The sequence below is a fragment of the Balaenoptera ricei genome, chromosome 21 (genome assembly GCF_028023285.1).
Source record: "Balaenoptera ricei isolate mBalRic1 chromosome 21, mBalRic1.hap2, whole genome shotgun sequence".
Classification (NCBI taxonomy): Eukaryota; Metazoa; Chordata; class Mammalia; order Artiodactyla; family Balaenopteridae; genus Balaenoptera; species Balaenoptera ricei.
The window spans coordinates 21313856-21336268 of record NC_082659.1 but is presented as its reverse complement, the minus strand read 5'-3'; the positions used below and the strand labels follow the sequence as shown (position 1 = coordinate 21336268).

The 22413-nt window shown below is 35.4% G+C and overlaps 1 protein-coding gene across 4 annotated transcripts in view; it reads right to left on the bottom strand.

Moving 5' to 3' along the window:
- DLC1 (DLC1 Rho GTPase activating protein) overlaps window positions 1-22413 on the bottom strand; it is a 406041-nt gene that overhangs the window by 304588 nt on the left and 79040 nt on the right. For all 4 annotated transcript variants that reach the window (XM_059909787.1, XM_059909786.1, XM_059909788.1 and 1 more), the window contains one exon: window positions 1846-1995. In XM_059909787.1, coding sequence (XP_059765770.1) covers window positions 1846-1995 — 150 coding nt within the window. The remainder of the gene's footprint in view (window positions 1-1845; window positions 1996-22413) is intronic.

The window sequence follows — 22413 nt, the reverse complement described above, 5'->3', positions numbered from 1 at the left end:
TTTTTCCCTAGATACATGGGATTGAGGAAAGGTCAATATAGAGGGAAAAGGGGAGCAATTAAAGAGATAGGGAGAGATCAGCAATTCACACCAGAAAACTTTAAAGAGAAAATGTATTCCACACCTACATTAATGGCAAAAGTACTGAGAAGCATCTCCTATTGAAAAACTGGGCTTTAAAGTGTTGATGAAAATGAGTTTGAAGCTTCTACACCCTTCATATGTAAACGAGAAAACATCCCTTCTTTTTGGCCTCAGGAGATCACTTTCACTGCGTTTCCTCCATCTGGGTGCCTGTCCTACTAAAGTATGTGCAAGACGCTACGGCGGCACCAGGGATGGAGTAAGCAATTCTGTCTGGGAAGACAGAAGGAGATTTAGGGAAGACTTCACTGTAAAGGAAACATTTGAGATGAATCCTGAAGGATGAAGAAAAATCATTAAAAGAAAAATGTCATTCCTACCAGCTTTCTAGGTCAAAGCATTTAATTTCATATTTATTCATTTTTTAATCAAAAATATTTTTTGCTCAAGCTATCAGATTTCCATTATAGCCAGCTAGGAAAGGCAGTATGGGATAGTGGTTGAGTGACATGGCTCTGAATCAAGACTGGCTGGGCTTCTGTGCCAGCTCTGGCACATACAATTACTGTCTCTATTCTTTTTACTCATCTGAACAATGTTGTAAGGAAAGATTGTGTTAACATACATAACGCATTTAGAATAGTATTAATACTTCGTATATACTAAGGTTAGCTATTATTTTAACTTGCTTATTGACTTTGAAATATTCTGCACCACAGTCAGAATGAGTCTTGAATAACTTCGGAATCAATAATAGAACTATACAAATTAAAGAATTTGATACAGAATAGTTCTATTTTGAAAGGTGCTTATATATACGTATATATAACATTTTCCACCCCTTTGATCTTAGGTAATTACAAAATTTCTTGACTTAATGTGTTGATTACTGAATATCAAAAGTGATAGATTAATTGAAAAGGAATGCATGGCTTAATTATAAGTAAATTCTACCATCACATTTGCTAGATCTGCAAAAACTAAGCCATTTAATTGAAGCTAATATTAAATATGTAAAGTGTATAGACATTTTGGAATCTATGTCTTCTAAATTTTATTTTGAGTGTTAGAATCTGATAGGAGTGTCTATCTTATTTGAAATTAATGCACAGTAGAATAAAATTTTCACTCTGTCTTATTCATTGTGTTTCACTAAGTGAATTTTAGAGTGTTCTCAAGCTGATTTCATCTAAATTCTTTTTTGTAATATGCTTGGTTAGTTCAACCAGCATCCAGCCATCCATCCCTCCATCCATCCATCCACCTACCCACCCACCCATCTATACACCCATTCATCGACCCACACATTCATCCAACCAACCATTCATCCATCCAACCATTCATCCATCTGTCCAGCAAATATTTATTAACCATCTTCTATATGCAATGTAAATTTGTGGGACACTGGAAATAAGACACTAAACAAGATAAACAGAGCACTGCTAATGGCGTTTACAGCATATCAAGGAAGACCAACAATTAGGGAAACAATGACAATGAAGAGAATCTGATCCCTAGGAAGCAAAATAATTTCCCAAAATGACCCTCTTTCCTGTCTAATAATAACCATTTTCTTTTGAGTCACACACTTCTCTTATGGACTCTGCATGAAGCCTAGAATGATTTGAGTGACATTTATGGAACACTATCAGGGTCACATGTGGGTAGTGGGGCCATCCAAGATGTTTCATTTGCAAGAGGGACTATACGAAGTAGAGACATCACGTTCATACGCAAAGAAGTGGGAAGTGGGAAGCTCACAGGGACTTGCCGCCGAAGGTTGGTTGGTGTGCTGGACGGAGAGGAGCTGGTGCTGAGAGCGTTCTCAATGTCCTGATCAAGCTGGTCCAGTTTCATGATCAGCAACAACATCGAGTCTAGCCGCACCCTATCTCGATCTTCTCTTATTTCCTGAGGAACAGAACATGTTGTTACTGAATCTGAAAGGCGATTTCTTGGAAAAAATAAAAAGTTCTCTGTTCTTCAATGTGACAAAAAGGACACTGAATAATAGGCAGTCTTCTACTTAAGGGGGAAGGGAAGTTCTATTCTGTACCATCAATGTGCTCTTCATTGGAAAGATACTGACCACCTGCCAAGAAAGCATTTTACATGCATATTAAATATATATTTTCTAGAGCAAGGCACAATGAAAAGGAAGTATAACATCATATCAGTACTGATACTTACTTACAATTTCCGATTAATTATTCTTGAGAAAAGTTGTATGTTTACTCTTCTTTTGTCAGAGTACAAATCAATTATAACATACTAATAATTGTTTGTGGGTTAGATATTTAAGGATGCATACAAGATAATATTTTTGGATGAATATTTCTGAGTATAGTAAAACATAGGAAAAGAAACAAACAAGGCAGGATTGTTCAGTTTTGTTTTGTTTTTTTGCATGGGGCCATTTACTTACTGCTGCTTCAAGCTATGTCATTGCCAATATTTATTTTCAAGCTTCTTTTCTTTCACACACTTTTGAAAAAAGCCTCCACAATCGTATGAATAATGGTTACTTATTCTGAGCTCTCTATAATATAGACATATTTATGGAAATAGTTTTGTTTATAAAAATAACTAAAGCTTCTTACTGACCATATAGAGTTACTTGGGCATGACTGTTCACTATTCTTGGGTGTTCAAATCAAGTCAGTTAGTATTAGAAAACTTTCAGACTTTCTGTAATGTGCAAGATATCAGGGCTGGGCAGAGTACTGGGTAAAAAAAACAAAACAAAACAAAACATGGAAAGCGCTGTAAGTTTCCTTAGAAGCATAATCTATTGAGGGATGTCACAGACTCAGGACCAGCCCTTTTGAGGCAAGTCATCATTTGTGACTCATGTTGCCCTTGCCATCTTCTCATCTGTCTGAGATATTTACCTGGGTGAAATCAGCTTTAAAAGGACCATCAGTGGTGACCTCAAAGGGAAACTGTACCATGATGGAAGCCTGAGGGGTGCCGGCACAAGGGAGTAATTTGGAGGCTTTGCTGAGGTGATGGGATTAGTAGTGGTATGAATGAGGTGACTGTCTGAATCAGATCTTTTGTTTTGGGCCTTTTACTTTTAATCACCCTGAATTCCCTAGTCACCATTAGGGGGGACCCCAAAGAACGAGGACTCGGGTAATTTCATGGATTCATCTCATGCTATAGATGAAATTAGATTAGCTAATATTAATAATAATTATCTGTTAATATTAATAGCAGACTGTTAATAATAATAATAATAATTATCTTTCACATGTCAAATAATTGGTTAATTAGATTAAGTTGGTCAAAAAATCATTAATTCAGCTAACATGGACAAGTTATTTGGGTAAGCTGAACTTGTGCTTGGTTTAAAGATTAATGTCAAATTGAAAGACCTAGTCCTGTTTCCACAAAGTCATTAATTTTGAGAATAAATTAAGAATTTTTTTGAGTTATGTTAATTCCTTTAGGGTACTATGCTATGATTATTTCTTCAATTTCCTTCTATCGTCCCTGCTGTCTAAAACATTTAATGAGGCTCTGACAGAGAATTACAGAACTTTTGTCATCATAAAGTTTTATTGTGCTTAAGAAGGGCCAGGATATTTGCAAACAGACCTGAACCTTACTATACATCATATTCCTCAATGCTACAGAACTTTGTTATATTTAAAAGAATGTTATTTATAGTAAAACCCTGCTTATACCTTAAAATAGAGTCCCAGAAATATTAGAGATTACTCAGTTTAATTCTCTTCTAAATAATCCAGTAAATGGAAGAATCTGCCTGAATAGAAGACTCAAAGTCCCCTTAATTACTCCCCCAATGTGTTTGCTTATATAATTTCCTTCTCTTTTAAACCAAAGTTGTGTTTGGCAAGATAATGTTCTTTGCATCTCTATACATATCCACGTATGTTTTTGTGTGATTGTCTTTCATTCCCCAGTAATAACATCCTCAAGCACAAAGATGAAGTTTTTCTACCTGGCAGACACAGAGTCAAGTTCTACACTGCATACACAATACATTTTCAGGAATAATAATAATAATGAAATCAACAGGAGCAAGTGAAATAACACTTCCCAAAGCCTTAGAAAATATATCTTGATGTTTTTCCAGCTACTAAGTTAATGTTGGAAAAAACAGTATACCCTGCAGCTATCCTAGACCTATCAGTAGTAGCCTCAGAAACTATTTGTCTTTGAATTAACTAGATGCTGAGTTTGTGCTTTAAAAACTTTTTCAAATCCATTGGCTGAGCATCAAATTATTTTAAATTATCTGCCAAAAGAATAAAACAAAACAGCCTGGGTCTAAGATATTTCTTTAGAGAAATAAGCCTTTTGATTTTCCCTTTTCTTCATGGATGCTTCCTTATTCACCATCTATTACAATGTTCAGCCTGAAGTGTCAAGTACACAGACTCATATAGTATGTTACACATTAGTTAAACGTCACAAAATTGAGTTGGCTACAAATCAGATGCTTTGGATAAAGTTTTTGTCCTTGTTGTTAAAGCCCAAGTATGAATATTTCTCAAAGTTCTAACCTTTCATATGTCCATGGCTAAACTCCAGTGAATAGCTCATGCCTGAAAACAGAGCTGTGCATTTGCAGATTCTGGCGAGGTTGAACCCTACAGTGGAGCTTCCATTTCATGCTGTCACTATAGGCCAGGAAGAGGAACTTCTTAATAAGCGAAGCTGCCTTAGTTCTAGGTATTTCAGTAACTTAACCCCCTTACATCAAAGCCAAGATGTGAAATTCTCTCCCCTCCCATCTTTCTTTCCTTCTTTCCTGCAGTCACAGCTATTCTGGGCCAAGTACTATGAAAGAGACAAAATGTTCATCACTGAACAAGAGATAGAAAATCTCTGCTGTCCTGAGTATTATAGTCAACATGAGAAGACAGATAACTAAAGTTAACAAATTCATAAATAAGATCGTTTCCTATAGGAACAAGTGTAAGAAGAAAATAAATAGGGTAACGAGGTAAACAGTAACTGCAGGGGGAGTGTCCCACCTTGTAGAGGGTGGTCAGAGAAGAAGTGGGAGTAAACCATGATGGGGTGAAAAAAATGAGGTAGAGGAGAGAAAGATGGAGATAGAGATGGAGAGAGAGAAAGGGAGAGAGAAAGAGAAAGGGAAGGAAGGAAAGAAGGGAGGGAGGGAGGGAGTGAGGAGTAGTAGAACTGGGAAAGCAGTGTCCCACGCAGGGTGAAGAGTGATACGAGGACACTGAGGTAAGAATGAGTTTGGTGAATAAGAGGATTTGAAAAAAGGTTAGGGAAGCCAGGAGAGGGAAAGTGAGTGAGGGAGTGAGTGGGTGCTAGGACAAAATGAGGTTGAATATAAATAGGAGTCAAATTATATTCTATCATGAAGGTCACTATAAAGAAGTCAATTTTATTCTTTGTGTGCTGCGGGGCTATGGGCAGGATGTAAGCAAATGAGTGATTTACTGTGCTTTTTTAAACTTTTAGAGTTCTTACCACATATTGACAACCAAACATTTTTGGAACCTCACCATATTTTATGTCCAGCAATGCCACACGACTAATACACCCTGGTTTCCATTCTTTCCAGCATACAGAAACTATGTTTTGGAAGAACACCAATGACCACAATTTATTGCAAGACACCTTTGAAGCATCTGGTCCAATTCTTTACACTTTTATTTAACAGTCGTTCAAGATATGTTTATTGACCATCTACTACGTGCTATACATTATTTCATAGGAAGCAACCAATTTCATATTTTGTACAGTTATAATTTTTAGAAATGTTATGGAGACAAATTTTGCCTTCCTCTAACTTCCCAGTTTCTCCCTCCAGAACCAGACAGCATAAGTAGTGCCTATTCCATGAAACAGCCTTTCAAATATTTGAAAAACTATGTTGTGCCCATTTTCTTCCTTTTCTAGGTAAATCATCCTCAGTTCCTTTACTTCTTATATGACATGTTTTCAAATCCTTATTAGTTCTGTTTACTCTTCTCTGGATATAATTCTGTCAATGACCCAGTTAATGGTTGGTACCAGGATTAAATATATTACTCTACATGTTCTCTGACCATGAAGACAGAGAAGGCAAGTATTTCCCCATGTTCTGTATACCCTCTTTAATGCAGCCTAAGAATTAAGTGCCTGTTTAGAATATGAACAGGCTATTCTTAATGGGATAGCCACAATCTGCTTTTTTAATGAGGAAAAGTATTTCATTGGCTGTGAGCTGACCTTGAGTCAACGATATGATATATGTCTCTTTTTCCCAGTATGTGTCTGTGTCCTGCTAAGAACAAAAACATCCTGTTGTCTTGAGACTATAACCAGCTGATGTCATGGTATAGATAACATATGTAGCTACTGTGGAAGAAATCTCCAGTTGTATCTTTATCAAACACAAGTCAGTGGATACTTAGGCAAATTACGCAAGAAACTTCTTTTCAATTTGATTTGTTGTCAAAACCTAAAATGGCCAAGCCACATGGTGTTCATTGGGCAATCCGAAAGATCTCCTTCTTTACTTTCAAGAGCTACTTAGTCCTGGGCAGTGAAGTCACTTTGATCACAATGGTATCTGGGGGAGATAAACAGAGTTTTTAGGGGGCTATTCTCTACAGGGACATAAACTGAAATCCTCTGAACCCGAGCCTCTATGCTCCTTCTTTCCTTCCATCTGAAGAATATAATTCTGACCCTCCTCTTTCTCCAGATGCTCTTTATTGAACAACATAGAACACAGCACACAGAGGGAGTGGGGAGGAACTGTACATTACTGGACATTTCACCGACGGGGCAAACATGAGGTCCAGAGAAAAGGGTGCCTCCCTCAGAGACGCACAGGCTCTGTTTTTCTTATGCCAAGCATTTGGAAGAAAACCAAAAATTCCGGTGAAATACCCGGATGCTTCCAAATAGTAGATATTTGGCTCAGCAAATACAGCACTGCCTGAATGTTCTGCTTGTCAATGAGTTGTGGCATCACATAGACAGGCATAATAAATTAAAGGCTAGGCCAGGAATAGAACTAAGACTTCCTGATTCCTAATCCAAGGTTCTGGTCCGTACACTGTCTTTGATTCCATACACATCTTACTGCTATTCTGGGCTGCTAATGCTCCTTGCTCACCCGTAAAAGAAAGGGACCTTTTAGCAAAAAGCTTGGCTCAATTTCATTCTGAAATTATTTGATCTACAGCCAGCTGGACTAGTATGAAATCTCATATTAGTGTTATAAATTTCATTTGACAATAAATTCCTCATTCTAGACTTTCCTTTCTTAATATAATATCCTGCTTAAAGAACCAGAAAGTTATTAAATCTTTGTTTCTTTAGAAGCAGTGAAGATTTTCATCTTAGGTGACCCACAGAAGCTAAAAATAATGTAATTATTTTATGTCAGAATTTCTAGGCAAGTTAAATAAGTCAGCCTTAATTTTTATTTGGGTGCATTTTAAGATGAAATTGATGTAGACTGGTAATAAAGGTAATTAAAAAAAAAAACCCAGCTACTATCTTCCACTTGCCAGATACAGTCTGTTCAAACACAAAAATCTTTGTATATTCTCTTTAATGAATAATAACATATGCAATATCTTTTTAATATTAGATGGTGGAGAGAGATAAATATTATCCTCACTTAAAGTTGCTACAAGGAACCTTGTAACTGATAGGTAAATTGTGGCTTTACATTAAGTGTTTATGTTCACTCCCTATTTATCTCCTTTCATTTAAAAGGCATGGTGAAGAAAATTGGTCTCTCCTTTGTTCAGTTTTTAAACTCCAATGAGGCTTCAAATGGAGCATTTCTTAGCTGGGACTTTGTAAATTGCCTAAGTCTCCTGAACGATTTAGAAGGACATTTATGCAGCTGGTCCTAAGGAGCACTTAGAAGTGGCAGGTGTGAACCGGGAGAGAGCTATGTGGGCAGCAGTTCCTTTCTGTCCCAGTGGAATCTGAGGATGACTTCCTCCACTGGCTTTAAAGTCCCACTTTTGGCTGGGATATAATTTCTACCTAAGTAATTTGGTAAGCATTCTGAAACCAGTCTTCACTCTAAGTACTAATATATTAAGTGACCTTGGATGTCAATCTACCTTGGATGCAGACTTAATACATTTATAGACACAAAGTCAGCCTTTCTGGGTTGGTTATTTCTCTTGTGTCATCATGCCTACATGATATCTGCAAATCCCTGCAGTTTTTTTTCTTTTCATTTCTTTTTTCCTCCCTCCCTCCCTTCCTCCTTCCCTCCCTCCCTCACTCCTTCCCTTCTTTCCTTCCTTCCTTCCTTTAGCATTTCTCAGTAGTTCTTTGCTTAGGCTCATGTATTAAAGGAGACAGGACTTTTTCTGGTTTGAAAACATATGAAAAACATCTATTTAACATTAAAATTCCATAAGCTATTTTCAGGAATGTGATGGTCTTTCCTTAGGTGTGGATAACAAAGAAAGGCATAAGTAAAAATTTATTCCTTTTCCATAAAAATACATGACTTCATTTAGAAAAAGAGTCCTGTATTGACCTGGCTTCTGTCTACTTTTCTAGTTTTACCTCTCATCATTCTCCTTGATCCTGCCCAGTGTTCCTCAAATTCAATCATTCTGAGGACAACTATATATTTCTTAATGTTTTTCTTTAATTAGACAATTTTTACAGTCAAAAATGCATTTTTAGGATCTGATTAGACATTTTTCCAAATAAGACGTACAGATGGCCAACAGGTACATGAAAAGATGCTCCATATCACTAATTATCAGAGAAATGCAAATCAAAACAGCAATCAGATACCTCTTCACACCTGTCAGAATGGCTATTACAAAAAAGACAAGAAATAACAAGTGTTGGTGAGGATGTGGAGAAAAGGAAACCCTTGTACACTGTTGGTGGGTATGTCAATTGGTTGCAGCCACTATGGAAAAGAGTATGTAGGTTCCTCAAAAAATAAAGAAATTGAACTACCATATGATCCAGCCATCCCAGTTCTAGGTATTTATCTGAAGAAAACAAAAACACTAGCTGAAAAAGATAAATGTATCCCCATATTCACTGCAGCATTATTTACAACAACCAAGACATGGAAGCAAGCTAAGCATCCAATAATGGATGAATGAATAAAGAAAATAAAGAAAATGAACAACAGAATATTATTCAGGCATAAAAAAGAATGAAATCTTGCCATTTGTGACAACATGAATGGACCTTGATGGTATGATGCTAAGTGAACTAAATCAGAGAGAGAAAGAAAAATACTATATGATCTCACTGAAACGTGGAATCTAAAAAACAAAAAAAAAAGTTGAACTCATAGATACAGAGGACAGATTGGTGCTTGCCAGAGTCAGGTTGGTCGGAGGGTGGTGGGAAAAATGTGTGAAGGGGGTCAAAAGGTACAAACTTTCAGATATAAAATAAATAAGTCATGGGATATAATGTACAACATGGTGACTATAGTTAATAATACTGTATTGTGTATTTGAAAGTTGCTAAGAGAATAGATCTTAAAAGTTCTCATCACAAAAAAACCGTAACTATCTGTAGTGCTGAATGTTAACTGGAGTCAATGTGGTGATCATTTTGCAATATATACAAATAGCGAATCATTACTGTGTACACCTGAAACTAATATGTTATATGTCAATTATATCTCAATTGAAAAATGAATTTTTAATATATAAGTGCTGTATAAAATACCAGTGAAAATCTTATATTTTTCTAATGTGTATCAAATGCCAAAATTATCAGAATAAAAAATCCTTATACTATCTGATGTAATCTCACATAAACCACACTACATTTTAGGAAACACTATACTAGAAGTACAGAACTTTTGGTTTCTCAAATATGCCATGTTCTCTCTCATTTGCAACTAGGATTACAAGATTTAGCAAACAAAAATTATATTTGAATTTCAGATAAATGCAAAATATATTTTTTAGTATGTGTCCCAAATATCCCATGGGATAATATTGCATGGGATATACTTATACTAGAGATGTTTTGTTGTTTATTTGAAATTCAAATGTAACTGGGAATCCTGTATTTTATCTGGCAACTCTATTTTTGACTCACGTAATAATGTTCCTTCTGCTTAACACGCCTCTCCCTTGCCTGGGTATATCAGAGGAAACTCCTTGGTTTCAAATTCCAATGCAGAAGTCTTTCACAAGGTTGTTTCCTTGAATGAATGAACATTAACTGCCTCTTAAGTTTCGTTATACAACTTCAAAGAATGTAAACTTTTTTTCTCAGTATCTTATTCAATGTTATAATAATCCCAAGTAAATCTAAGCCTTGCCACTTTGTTTTTTTTTAGTAGCAAAATTAAATGTGAAAAATGCATAAGGCTGCTCTTGTGATATTTTTAGGATTACGAATTTACTTAAATTGTTAATGTTTGGTACTAAATCTTCTATGAGTGAGCCAAGTCAGAGTAAATTTTTTGCCACTGAATATTTTCTAACTACTAATTATGTGATGTGTGTTTGTGGCTTTTTTGACATTAATGAAGAGTCCTCACACTGAAGAAGTATGGGAACTATTTATCTACCCCAATCCTCTCATTTTTTTCCAATGTGATAATAACCTTGGCAAATTAAGACTTAGTTAATGGCAGAACTGGAAAATCTGAGTCTCTTGATTCAACTCAGCTTTGCTTCCTGTTAAACAGGTAGCCACTAACACTTTTAGTCCTATAAGGCACTTTCTTCAACTCTACAGGTGACCCCAAAGGTTATATTTCCCAAATAAATTCACATGCATTGAGAGATCTGGGCTGAATACACATAGATTAAAAAATAGACTTAGTCACACATGAGCGGTATCTTCTTATTGTTATCAATCTATACATTTAGAAGATAAATCATCCTATTAATGATTTGTTCCTTTCTTCCCCCTTCCTTCCCTTTCTCCCTCTGTCCCTCCTTTCTTTTTCTTTCTCTCTCCCTTTCCTTCCTTCCTCCCTTCTCTCCCTCCCTCCCTCTCTCCCTTCCCTCCTCCTTTTCCTTCTCTTTGTCTTTCTGTCAACAACAAACTCTACCAGTGGTTCTCAAATATTAGTGCACATCAAAATCATCTGAAGAACTTGTTAAACACAGAGAGCTGCTGACTTAGTAGGTCTGTGATGGAGATGGAGCATTACATTTTTAGCAAGTTCCCAGGTAATGCTGCTGTCGTTGCTGCTGCTGGGAGCCACACTTTGAGAACCTCTGACCACACACGGGAGAGCAACAGTCCTCAAAAGTAGCTGATTATAAGTACTCTTGTGTAGCTTTGAAAACTTCCACATGCTAAGGCTCCACCCACCAAATTCAGATTCAGTTGGTGTAGCACAGGACCAAGCTAGCGTGTTTTTTAAAAGTTCCACAGATGTATTCAAAGCATAGTGTGGGTTGAGGAACATGGAAATATATTACAGAGAAAGCCATTTCATGGCTTCAGACAAAAATTAGGACAATAAAAATTAGATTCTCCCCCAGAGTAATTCCACAATAAGAAATCCATTAATTCCCTTTGGTAGCAGATTAATAGTAAACATACAACAAAAAATGTCAAAAAGGCACTTATAACACTGAAAACCTATTTCAGACCACTTGTTAGTGATTTGATAAATAGAACAACAACAATAATAACTCTCTCAGGTAGCAAGTATTTGGAAGGCAACATTCTTAACTTGATTCGGAGTATCAGACAATACAGTAAGTATTAAGGATAATGGTGAAACATTAGAAACACTCCTACAATATTAAGAAAAAGTAAGAACGCTTGTTATCACATATTCTATTCAACATTGTACTTGAGGTTCTGGCTGATACAGCAAAAACAATAGCAGCAACAACAAAACAGTGATTATATTACAAATGAACAGAAATTGTGCCTTGAAAATCTCACAGAATAATCTGATAATCTATTAGAACAACAACAACAAAAGGATTTGGCTCAACAAAGAAAAACACAGGAGCATTCTTGTGCACTGTCTTTAACCATTTAAAAAATGGAATAGAAAAAAAAATCATAGTAACAACAAAGACTATACTAATAGTTACTTCTATACTTATCTAGAAGTAATTGAATGAGAAATAATCAAGATCTTTTATGGAGAAAACCAAAAATGTCACCAAAAGACCTAAAAGAATACTGAAAAAATGCGGAGCTATATGATTGTTCTGGATAGGAAAATTCTTTCTAATATGCTTCACAGCTAATTTGTTGTGTATATTGTCTGTTTCCCCACTAGAATGTAGCAATCGTTGCCTGTTGTTCACTGATGTAACCCAAGAATCTAGAGCAGTGGTTGCATATTGCCATGTAATAAGGGTTTATTGAATGAATGAATGAATGAATGAAATGTTGTCCTGCAATTAATTTATAAACCCATAGTAGTCTAACCCAAAACTCCCATGGGATTTTTAATGGAACTTGGAAAGCTGATTATTAAAGAGCAAAAATAAAGATAAGGAAAAAATCCCAAAGGAAGCAGACAAAAAACCTTTTTTAATATGAATATCTTTAAACATATACAAAAATAGAGAAAGATAATATAATAAACGCCTGTGTACCTATCAGCTTAAAGGTTGTCATTATTTTGTCAATTTTACTTTATTTATCCATCCCTACTTAAAAAAACATATTTCACTCACAAATGCTTACATACGATAAATTGATTTTAAAATTCTCTTGCAAGAGGAAAGGAGTATTAATCATAAATATCTTAAAAACAAAACAAAATAAAACAGAACAATCAAAATATTCTATGAGACATGACAATGTCTAATAACCTACAAATGAAAAGACTGATAAAAGTTAAAATACAACTGACAAACTGAGCAAAAATATTTGGATCATATATAATGAAGAACTAAGAAGTTATAAAAAGGCAAGCTAGTAAAAATGGTCAAAGCATACAAAAAGGCTATTCACAGAAAAATTATAATGATTTAAAACCCTAAACTTCACTGGTAATCATAACAATGCAAATTAAGTAAAGAATGAGAATTACTGTTTTTCATCTATCAGATTGTCAAAAAAGAAAAAAATATCTTGACCATGTCTTCAGAAATGTAAATTTCTGCCTTATTTGGAGGGCAGTTTAGCAGTATCTATTAAAATTAAAGTAGGAGTATCCTTCAACCTGGCAATCTAATTTTAGATATCTAGCCTAGAGAATTACTTGCATACATGCAAAAAATTAGTATGCCCAATACTATTCATTAAAGAATTTTTTCCTAGTGGTCTAAGAACTGGAAATATCCTATGTGGCCATCAACAGAAAACTGTTTAATGTAATGGTACCATAATCCCTTAGATCACTACCCAGTAGCTACAAATATGAAGTAGATTCACATGCACTGACATAACCACAATAACTTATCCACCACTTCAATTTGAGTTAGAAAACTGTTTCCCTTGGGAGGGATGCAGCCCCTGCCAAGGTTCATGGCTTAATGAATAAAACTCAGATTACCCATCAGCCCCCACTAAGTGCTTTAGTCTGGTGTCCTTGTGTAGGGCACAGCCTATACAAATGAACTTAGGGCCCTGCTATTTATAGGGCAAGTGCTCCAAGAGGGTTTGTTAAGTGGAGAAAGAAAGGTAAAGAACAACACCTTATAGCATAAAACCCTTTATGTACTGAATGAACACGCACATGCACACACACATACACACACACACACACACACACACACACACACACACATACACCCCAGAGTAAAATTCTGTATTTCTATATGCATACATATAGATGTGCAAAAAAAGATCTGGAAGGATACTCATACTGGAAAATGGGGTGTAGCTGGGAGGGGGCAAAGGGTAAATAAAAAAAAAGTTTTGAGACAGATGAAAATGGAAACACAACATACTAAAACTTATGGAATGCAGCAAGAGTAATTCCAAGAGGGAAGATTACAGCAATAAATGCCTACATGAAGAAAAAAAGAAAGACCACAGAAAACAATCTAAACTTATATTTCAAGGAAAAATAAAAAGAACAAATTAAGCCCAAAGTTAGCAGAAGGAAAGAAATAATAAATATTAGAGCAGAAATAAATGAAATAGATACCAGAAAGACAATAGAAAAGTTCAACAAAAGTAAGTTGTTTTTTTGAAAACATAAACAAAAGTGACAAACCTTTAGCTACAGGACTCGAATTAATAAAATTACAAATACAAAGGGTTATAAGAGACTACCATGGACAATTCTATATTAACAAATTAGATAGCTTAGAAAAAATGGTAAATTCCTATAAACATACAACTTACCAAGACAAAATCATGAAGTAATAGAAAATATGAACAGACCAAGGAGCAAGGCGATTGCATCAGTAATCAAAATTCTCCCAACAAATAAAAGCCCAGACAACATCGTTCCACTGGTGAATTCTACGAAATATTTGAAAAAGAATTAAAACCAATCCTTCTCAAGTACTTCCAAAGACTGAAGAGGAACAAACGCTTCCAAAGACATCTTACAAGGCCAGCATTTGGTTGATACCAGTATCAAAAAAGGACACTCCAAGGAAAGAGAATTGCAGGCCAATGTCTCTAATGAACATAGATGCAAAAATTCTCAACCAAATATTAGTAAACTGAATTCAAGTGCACATTAAAAGGGTTTTATACCATGATTAAGTGGGATTTATCCCTGTGATGCAAGGATAGTTTAACATATGCAAATCAATAAATGTGATACACTACATTAACAGAATGAAAGATAAAAATCATATCATCATTTCAATAGATGCAGAAAAGGCATCTGACAAAATTCAACACCCTTTCATGATAAAACCTCTCAACAAATCATGTTTGGAAGGAATGTACCTCAACATAATAAAGGCCATATATGACAAGCCCACAGCTGACGTCATATTTTGTGGTCAAAAGTTAAAAGTTTTTCCTCTAAGATTAGGAACAAGACAAGGGTGCCCACTCTCGCCACTTCTATTTAATGTAGTACTGGAAGTCCTAGCCACAAAAATTAGGCAGGAAAAAGAAATAAAAGAAATGCATCCAAATCAGGAAGGAAGAAGTAAAATTATCTCTATTTGCAAGTGATATAACCTTATTTACAGAAAACCCTAAAGACTCCACCAAAAAATCTGTTAGAACTAATACATGAATTCAGTAAAGTTGCAGGATAAAAAATCAACATACAAAATCAGTTGTGTTTCTATATATTGACAACGAATTATCTGAAAGAGAAACTAAGAAAATGATCTCATTTATAATAGCATCAAAAACAATGAAATACTTAGAAATAAATTTAACCAAGGAGATGAAAAACCTGTTCACTGAAAAATATAAGATTGATGAAAGTAATGAAGAAGATATAAATAAATGCAAAGATATCCCATGCTCTTGGATTGGAAGAATTAATATTATAAAAATATCCATGCTACCCAAAGTTATCTACCAATTAAGTGCAATTCCTGTCAAAATTCTGGTGGCATTTCTCACAGAAATAGAACAATCCTAAAATTCATATGGAATCACCAAAGACCCTGAATAGCTAAAGCAATGTTGAGAAAGAAAAACAAAACTGGAGGTGTCATATGTCCTGATTTCAAACTATATACCAAAGCTATAGTAATCAAAACAGTATGGTACTGATATAAAGATAGGCACAGAGACCAGCACAACACAATAGAGCCCCAAAATAATCCAATGAATATATGGTCAACTAATATTTGACAAGGTCACCAGGAACACACAATGGGGAAAAGACAGTCTTTTCAGTATAGCTGATTTCACAGAAACAGAGAATAGAACAGTGGTTGCCAGGGGCTGTGGGGAGGGGAAAATGGGGAAATGTAGATCAAAGTACATACATTTTCATTTATAAGAATAGTAATTTCTGAGACTCTAAGGTACAGCATGGTGACTATAGTTAATAATACAGTACTGTATACTTGAAAGTTGCTGAGAGTACATCTCAAGAATTCTCACCACACACACACACACACACACACACACACACACACACACACACATACACAAAAGAGTTAACTATGTGAGGTGATGGATGTGGTAATTATCTTGATCTTGGTAATCATTCCACAATGTATATGAATATCAAATCATTGCATTGTATACTTTAAGTATATACAGATATATTTATCAATTGTTCCTCAGTAAAGTTGAAAAAAAAATCATGGATTTAGATCATTTACTTATAGCATAAGTATTTCTTTCATTGATCTCTTTTTGATGATTACTAATTTGAAAAGGAATAGCTAGTGAGTAGTAGCTCCCTTATATTATCAAGTATTTCACGCACATATAGCCTCCTCAATTAATTTTTAAAACCCACATGAGAAGAGATGGGGCCTCATGCTTCTCTGTAACCAAAGGACCTAGCAGAGAAATTGTCCATAGTAGGACTCAAAAGTATCTTTTGATTAATTAACAATTAGTTATCTACTAAGTCCCAATCTTTAGTGAGCATCCACATAATATTGTCAATCTCTAAAAATTAAAGATTCTACAGAGAGAAAGCATAAACAGCTACTATGGGAAATTTCCTTTTTAATTGAAGAGAACTTTTCAGATGCACTGATTAGAACATGTGTTGGCAGTAGAGTGGTTCATTGTTTGTGTCCTTACAAGACTTAGTGAAAACTCAAAAACGTCTTTGTGGTATAATATTTCTGAGGGAAAGGGACATTTGAAAAATAGCCTTTTGCTTCCAAAATATTGAGGTTACTCATCCTCCAATTCCCTGAGATCATTAAGACCTGTTTGTTTGCTTTTCTCTTGTGCATAAGGAAACCAAACAATGCCTTCTTCTTTCCCAATATGGCCATAACTCTTAACCCAAATTTCTGCCTAGGGAATCTCTCCACCACACTGAAGAGGATTTTTGTCTTGCTTGTTCTCCATATAAACCATGGGCCCATGAAAGGAACCCATAAGTTTCTATGGTTTTTAATTCAAATGGTCATATTCAATAATATGAGTCACCTGTGGAGTTGACTTGCACCTACTTCCTATAATGAGTAGTAATTATTTAGCTACTTATTGTATAAACACAAATAAGCACAAAGTAGAATGTGACCGATAAAGCTTGTGAGTTAAAGAATAATATTAAATAGCATTTGAAAATGGAATTTAGGTTTGCTTAAAATATTTTAGTTTGAGGTATATATATATATATATATATATATATATATATATATATATATAGTGTACATATTTAATGAGGGTTGAACAAACGAATAAAAGTAACTTTCTGAGTTTTCAAAAGGTGGGGTTTAAGATAATATAGTATCACTCTTCTCAGAAGCCCAAGGGAGATGGACTAGTACTTAGTGATAAAAATCTGTTATTTTCATGGTAAAATTATGAAAGAGACCACAGAGCTGTAATTTAGAGCTGGAAAGGACTTCAGATGTTTGTAGCTTTTTTACCAATGAAAAAACTGTCTAAGATTAGTAAATCAAGAAACAATTGGCTTGTTAGGTTTTGACTGCAAGAGAAGGTAGTTGGAAAGAAGGTTAAAATATATACCCTAGAAAACTACACACGATTAATGTACACATTAGTTGACAAATGGGTATGTTAGCCAATGTGAATCTCTTCTTTTTGAGTGTTTAAGTTACTCTTGGAGAAAGTTTGGCCCATCTCTCCTTCTTTAGTCTGGGTTTCAGGGAGGGGGCTGTATAAAATTTTCCCCATATTGAGCAACTATTAGATCAACAACACTGTGTTGCATACAAGAGATAGAACAAATCTTCTCTTCATTTAAGAAGTTTATATTACACCTAGCAGACTGCCATGCAAACAAGCAGCCAAAACAAAATGGGCTGAGTATGAGTTTAGTGCTAGAGCAAAGTGCTATTAAAGCAAAAAAAAAAAAAAAAAGAAGAGATTCTGTTTGGGTGATATGGGGTCAGCTTCACAGAGAAAGCAACAATTAAACTGAGCCTTGAAACTGAATAAGACTCGGAGGGATGGAGGGCATGGAAGTGCAAGGAGTGCTGGGAATATCACAGGACATGAAACATGTTTGAAAAATAGATGTGCATTGATTGAGTTGAGGCATGAGAGACTAGCTCTGGCTAAAGGCTTGTGCAAAACACAGTGAAAGATAAACTAAATGCACAGAGAGCAGTTGACTTGAACTCCACAGGTCTGTCCTGTCCCTCAAGCTTACCATGCATGTACCTTTCTATTTTTTCTCTTCACCCACCAACTTCCCTTTTCCAGGTCTTCGTTATGATATTTTTACAAGGTAAATAATTGTAAAGTACAAAAAGCAAATGATCTCTTTCTACTCTCTCTGAAATCCCCATTGCCTCATGGTGTCATCTCTGTCTGGGGTTTCTAGGGGCACAATATATTTCCCCTATTTGTTTCAAGATTAACCTAAATTTACCAGTTAAGTGATTTGCAGAAGTAGATCTGTTTTATAAGTAGGTGAGGAGGGGCCCCTGCTAGGTCGGTAAAGTTTCACCTCACTGTTCTTTTGGTAACAGTTGAGTCCTAGTATAAAGCATTAAAATATTTTTTTACATTTACAAAATTTCCAGGCATTTCTTAAACATTCTGTGGTTATTTAATCAGAAATGGCATTTCCAGAGAATATCTGCTTTGGTGTATGTCATTATTCAATTTGATAAAATTCTATTCAAATTTTATTTAACCACAGATGTTTGCTGATGAATAAATGGTCAAATACATGAGAAAGCATAGATCTTTTAGTAGAACCTGGCACCATTACTGATAAAATAATTTGAAGTACATATTTTTCTACTGCGAGCAAGTTAAAGAAAGGACTGGATGTTTTTATTCTAAATGTCTCCTTCTGGATTTGAAAGCGTTGATCCATTACAGACTTAGAAAGTCCAACCAAGGGGAAAATAAGAATTACGATCCCATTATTTTTAAGATTGTTATTTGCTGAGCAAAATATAACCCAAATGTGAATTTTAGTATGTCTATAAAAATAGGAAGTAAATAATCTTAAGAAATGTCTTTATTCCATATAATAGGATTTTAAGGTGGGTATTTCCTTATGTTATTGAAAATAGAAACACATCAATACTCTTCTGGCTGACGGTTCTCACAAACTTTGCAAATTAAAACAACACAACTCATTGTCCTACCTGGAAAAGATAACAGTAATGGTAAAAAAAAACAAAATCAGATCTCCATTATTTGCCTTAAGATGTTTCTTGTGCTCTTGGTCAGAAATTAGTTATTTAATAGAACTGACATCCTTGAGCAAGTATTTATAACAGCCTCTGCATTTAGTAACAAAGTGTGTCAATGCATATTGAATATAAATGGCTGTAAATATGATAATATTTACATATTATCATAATATTAATTGCTAAATTTTGTGAGGAAGTGAGTAGTAAGAATTCTATGAACTTTCTCACATACCATGTCGCTAGGAATATTGCCTTAAAAGCCCTCCAAGCATTTAGATGTCTCTTTCTGAGTTCCTAGGACACAACATGCAATAAAAGAAGAACGGTTAGGAAGAGTCACTATCTCTAAGGGAAATATGCAAGCGCCACAGATGCACACATCAAGCTGCTGTTTCCCACACACCCCACGGCTCCTCTTGAGCACAGGAAGGGAAAGAAAAATCCTCTAAAAAATTAACCACATGTTAGTATTGAAACGCTGCCAGGAACGCAGACGACCCTAGAGGGTTTGTTTCAAATCAATATTGATGGAGCCATGTGGGGGGTCAAGAGAGTGGCACATCTTGCTCTCAGAGTTCACAGGACAGAGTATTTTTATTCAGCCAAAGAGGAAAACTCAGAAAACAAACAAACAGTGGTGGGAACGACACAAGCAGCACTAACAGTCTGCCTGACATCTTTAGATTAATGTACAGTGAGAAGGTGGGTCACTATCTCAATCGATCTCTGATTTATACAATCCCTGGGGGGCAGAGGGTTCTTTTTCAGCAGAAGGTGACTTGGAGTAATACAAAGCCCTCCTGGTGATTGAGAAATTGGATTTTGCTGGAATTTCTGATGTATCGGATCAATATCATTATTATAGTGGGTTGTAGCAAAAATATGTCACATTGGCAATGGTCAAACTAATTGTAGTTTAATACATGTAAAGCAAAAACAACCTACCCCACACCCCTCAAAACACCTAAAAACTATTTCTCCCCCCTTTTTTGAATGGACCAATCTGTATACAATCTGTATACAGATGTCTATGCTTAATATTCCAAGTAATTGTGAAGTAACAGTCATTTTTTCCACATAAAGTAATTGCAGGCATTATGTACAGACTTCTAACATAAAGCTGGCAAGCAGTAGACACTCAACAAATTTCCCTTCTTTTCTGAGCCTCAATAGCATTTTCTAAATTACATATGGCAATACAGATGTGAAGGGTTTTTATTATTAGTAGTATTAGCAACAATTGCAGTAGTAAGTACATACTAATATTTTTCAGTCATTTGAATACTTCTGTATTGTAATAAATACCTTCTTTTTCTATCTCAGATATAATTCTTCTGACTCACTCTCTACATTCAAGTAAACCTGGTGCTTAAGCCTCTTTGCTTCATTTTCTCACTCTGTACCATCTTTGTTCTGAGGATCATAGAATTTAAAGCTTGAAGGAGAACTTGAGACCATTTAGATTATCTTTATCTTTAAACAGGTATGACAACTGAGGCCAAGGAGAGGCTTAGTCAGGACAAGACTGATCCAGAAATCAGTCCTTACTCTTCCCAGATGTGTTCCACCACTTTCCTATGTACTTCATATCTCAGTGGGACTCTTGACTTTATAGTGCCATTGCCTTATTTTACATATATTTTTTCCTTCTCTTTAAAAATTGCCTACGTTTATCTCTCACCCTAGGATTTCCTCCAATCCTCCCTGCTGTCATTAGAACTTCTCAAGATTACTTACAATGAGACCTTACTGAAAAGTTTCTTGTTACATGGGCTTTTCTTAATGTTGTCCAGTGTTAGCCTATAACTTGCCACCTCTAAGGCCTTTGTCTGATGCAGATGTGGCCCAAACTTTAATCTGTATTTTGGGACTTCCTGCTCTTTGCTTTGATTCCACACTCTTGCACTGTCCTGACACTGGACTGTTCTGTTCTGTGCTCTGGTTTCCCACACAAGGACAGCCAGTTCAGCTCCCAAGAATAACTCTACTCTTCACTCATTTCTTCTTTCTTTGAATTTGTATCACTAGTCTAGTGAGTGCAATATGATTTCACACCAGTTCTTTCTAATTGTACAGAATGAGATTTTTTTTTTTAACATGTGAAGATGAGAAAAATCTTAATCTGTTTCTGTCAGCTTGAAATTGATGCTACTCTTCAGCTCAGAATTGACCTCGTTTCCTACTTTGTGTGGAAAATCCTATTCGTTCTCCAGGGCATAATTTATTAGTTGTCCTCTCTATGACTCCTTTCCTAGTCCCTTTTCCCCCAGAATTAATCAACCCTTTTGCCTTGCACTCATAGGCCCCTTGTTCTTTTATAGTCATTTTTGTCTATTTTCTTGAAAAAATTGTGAGCTCCTTAGGGTCAAGAAAAAAAAATCTTGTTCCTTTAAATTGTATGATTCTCTTTAGGGCCTTTTACAATTTCTACCCTTTCTAGAAAACAAACTCTTAATCCTTTATTAGACTAAAGCTCTCAGATGCAGGAATAATGTCTTCTTATTCCTTTGCACCCCTCACTGTACCTAATAAAATGTTGAGCACACGGTGGTCACTAGATATACTGACTGCTTGACCATTTGGCCAGAAATCTGGTATCAGAGTTCTCAGTTTGGTCTTAGAGAGACAAAACCCTCTGTACAAATGGATTTGGGAACAAGGGAAGGGTCTGGTTAAAATTTAGGGCTCAGGAAGAAAGGAATTTAGTTTTTCTTATTAGTCTTTCAATCTCAGCATTCCTAGGTCTTTGTGTGGATGTGTGCTGGCGTAGAAAGATAATGTAGCAAAAGAGAACAAAGGAATGGAAGTTAGAAACACATTCACTGGGTCCACTGGAGTCTTGGGATAAGAAAACATGTCATTGGCAAGAGATGCTGTGTGCTCTACTTTAATCATAACTGGGTTTCAAGTACATACGTGGGCCTAGCTCAATGTTCCCCAAACTGAGGATTTTAGCAGGGATTTTTCACTTGAGATGTAAATAGTTCTGACTTGAGAAAAATGTTTGAATAAACAAATAAATTTGTGAAATTCTCTTTTCTGTGATATTTATTTCCTATAACTGTTTACTGAAGCATTATAATGTTCATTAGCATATTGAAAGCTTTGAGAATTCCTGAAGTAAATAAAATTATTTAGCTTTATTTCTCAAACATATCTGAGCATGGCATCCATTTATCCATTCATTTGTTTTTCA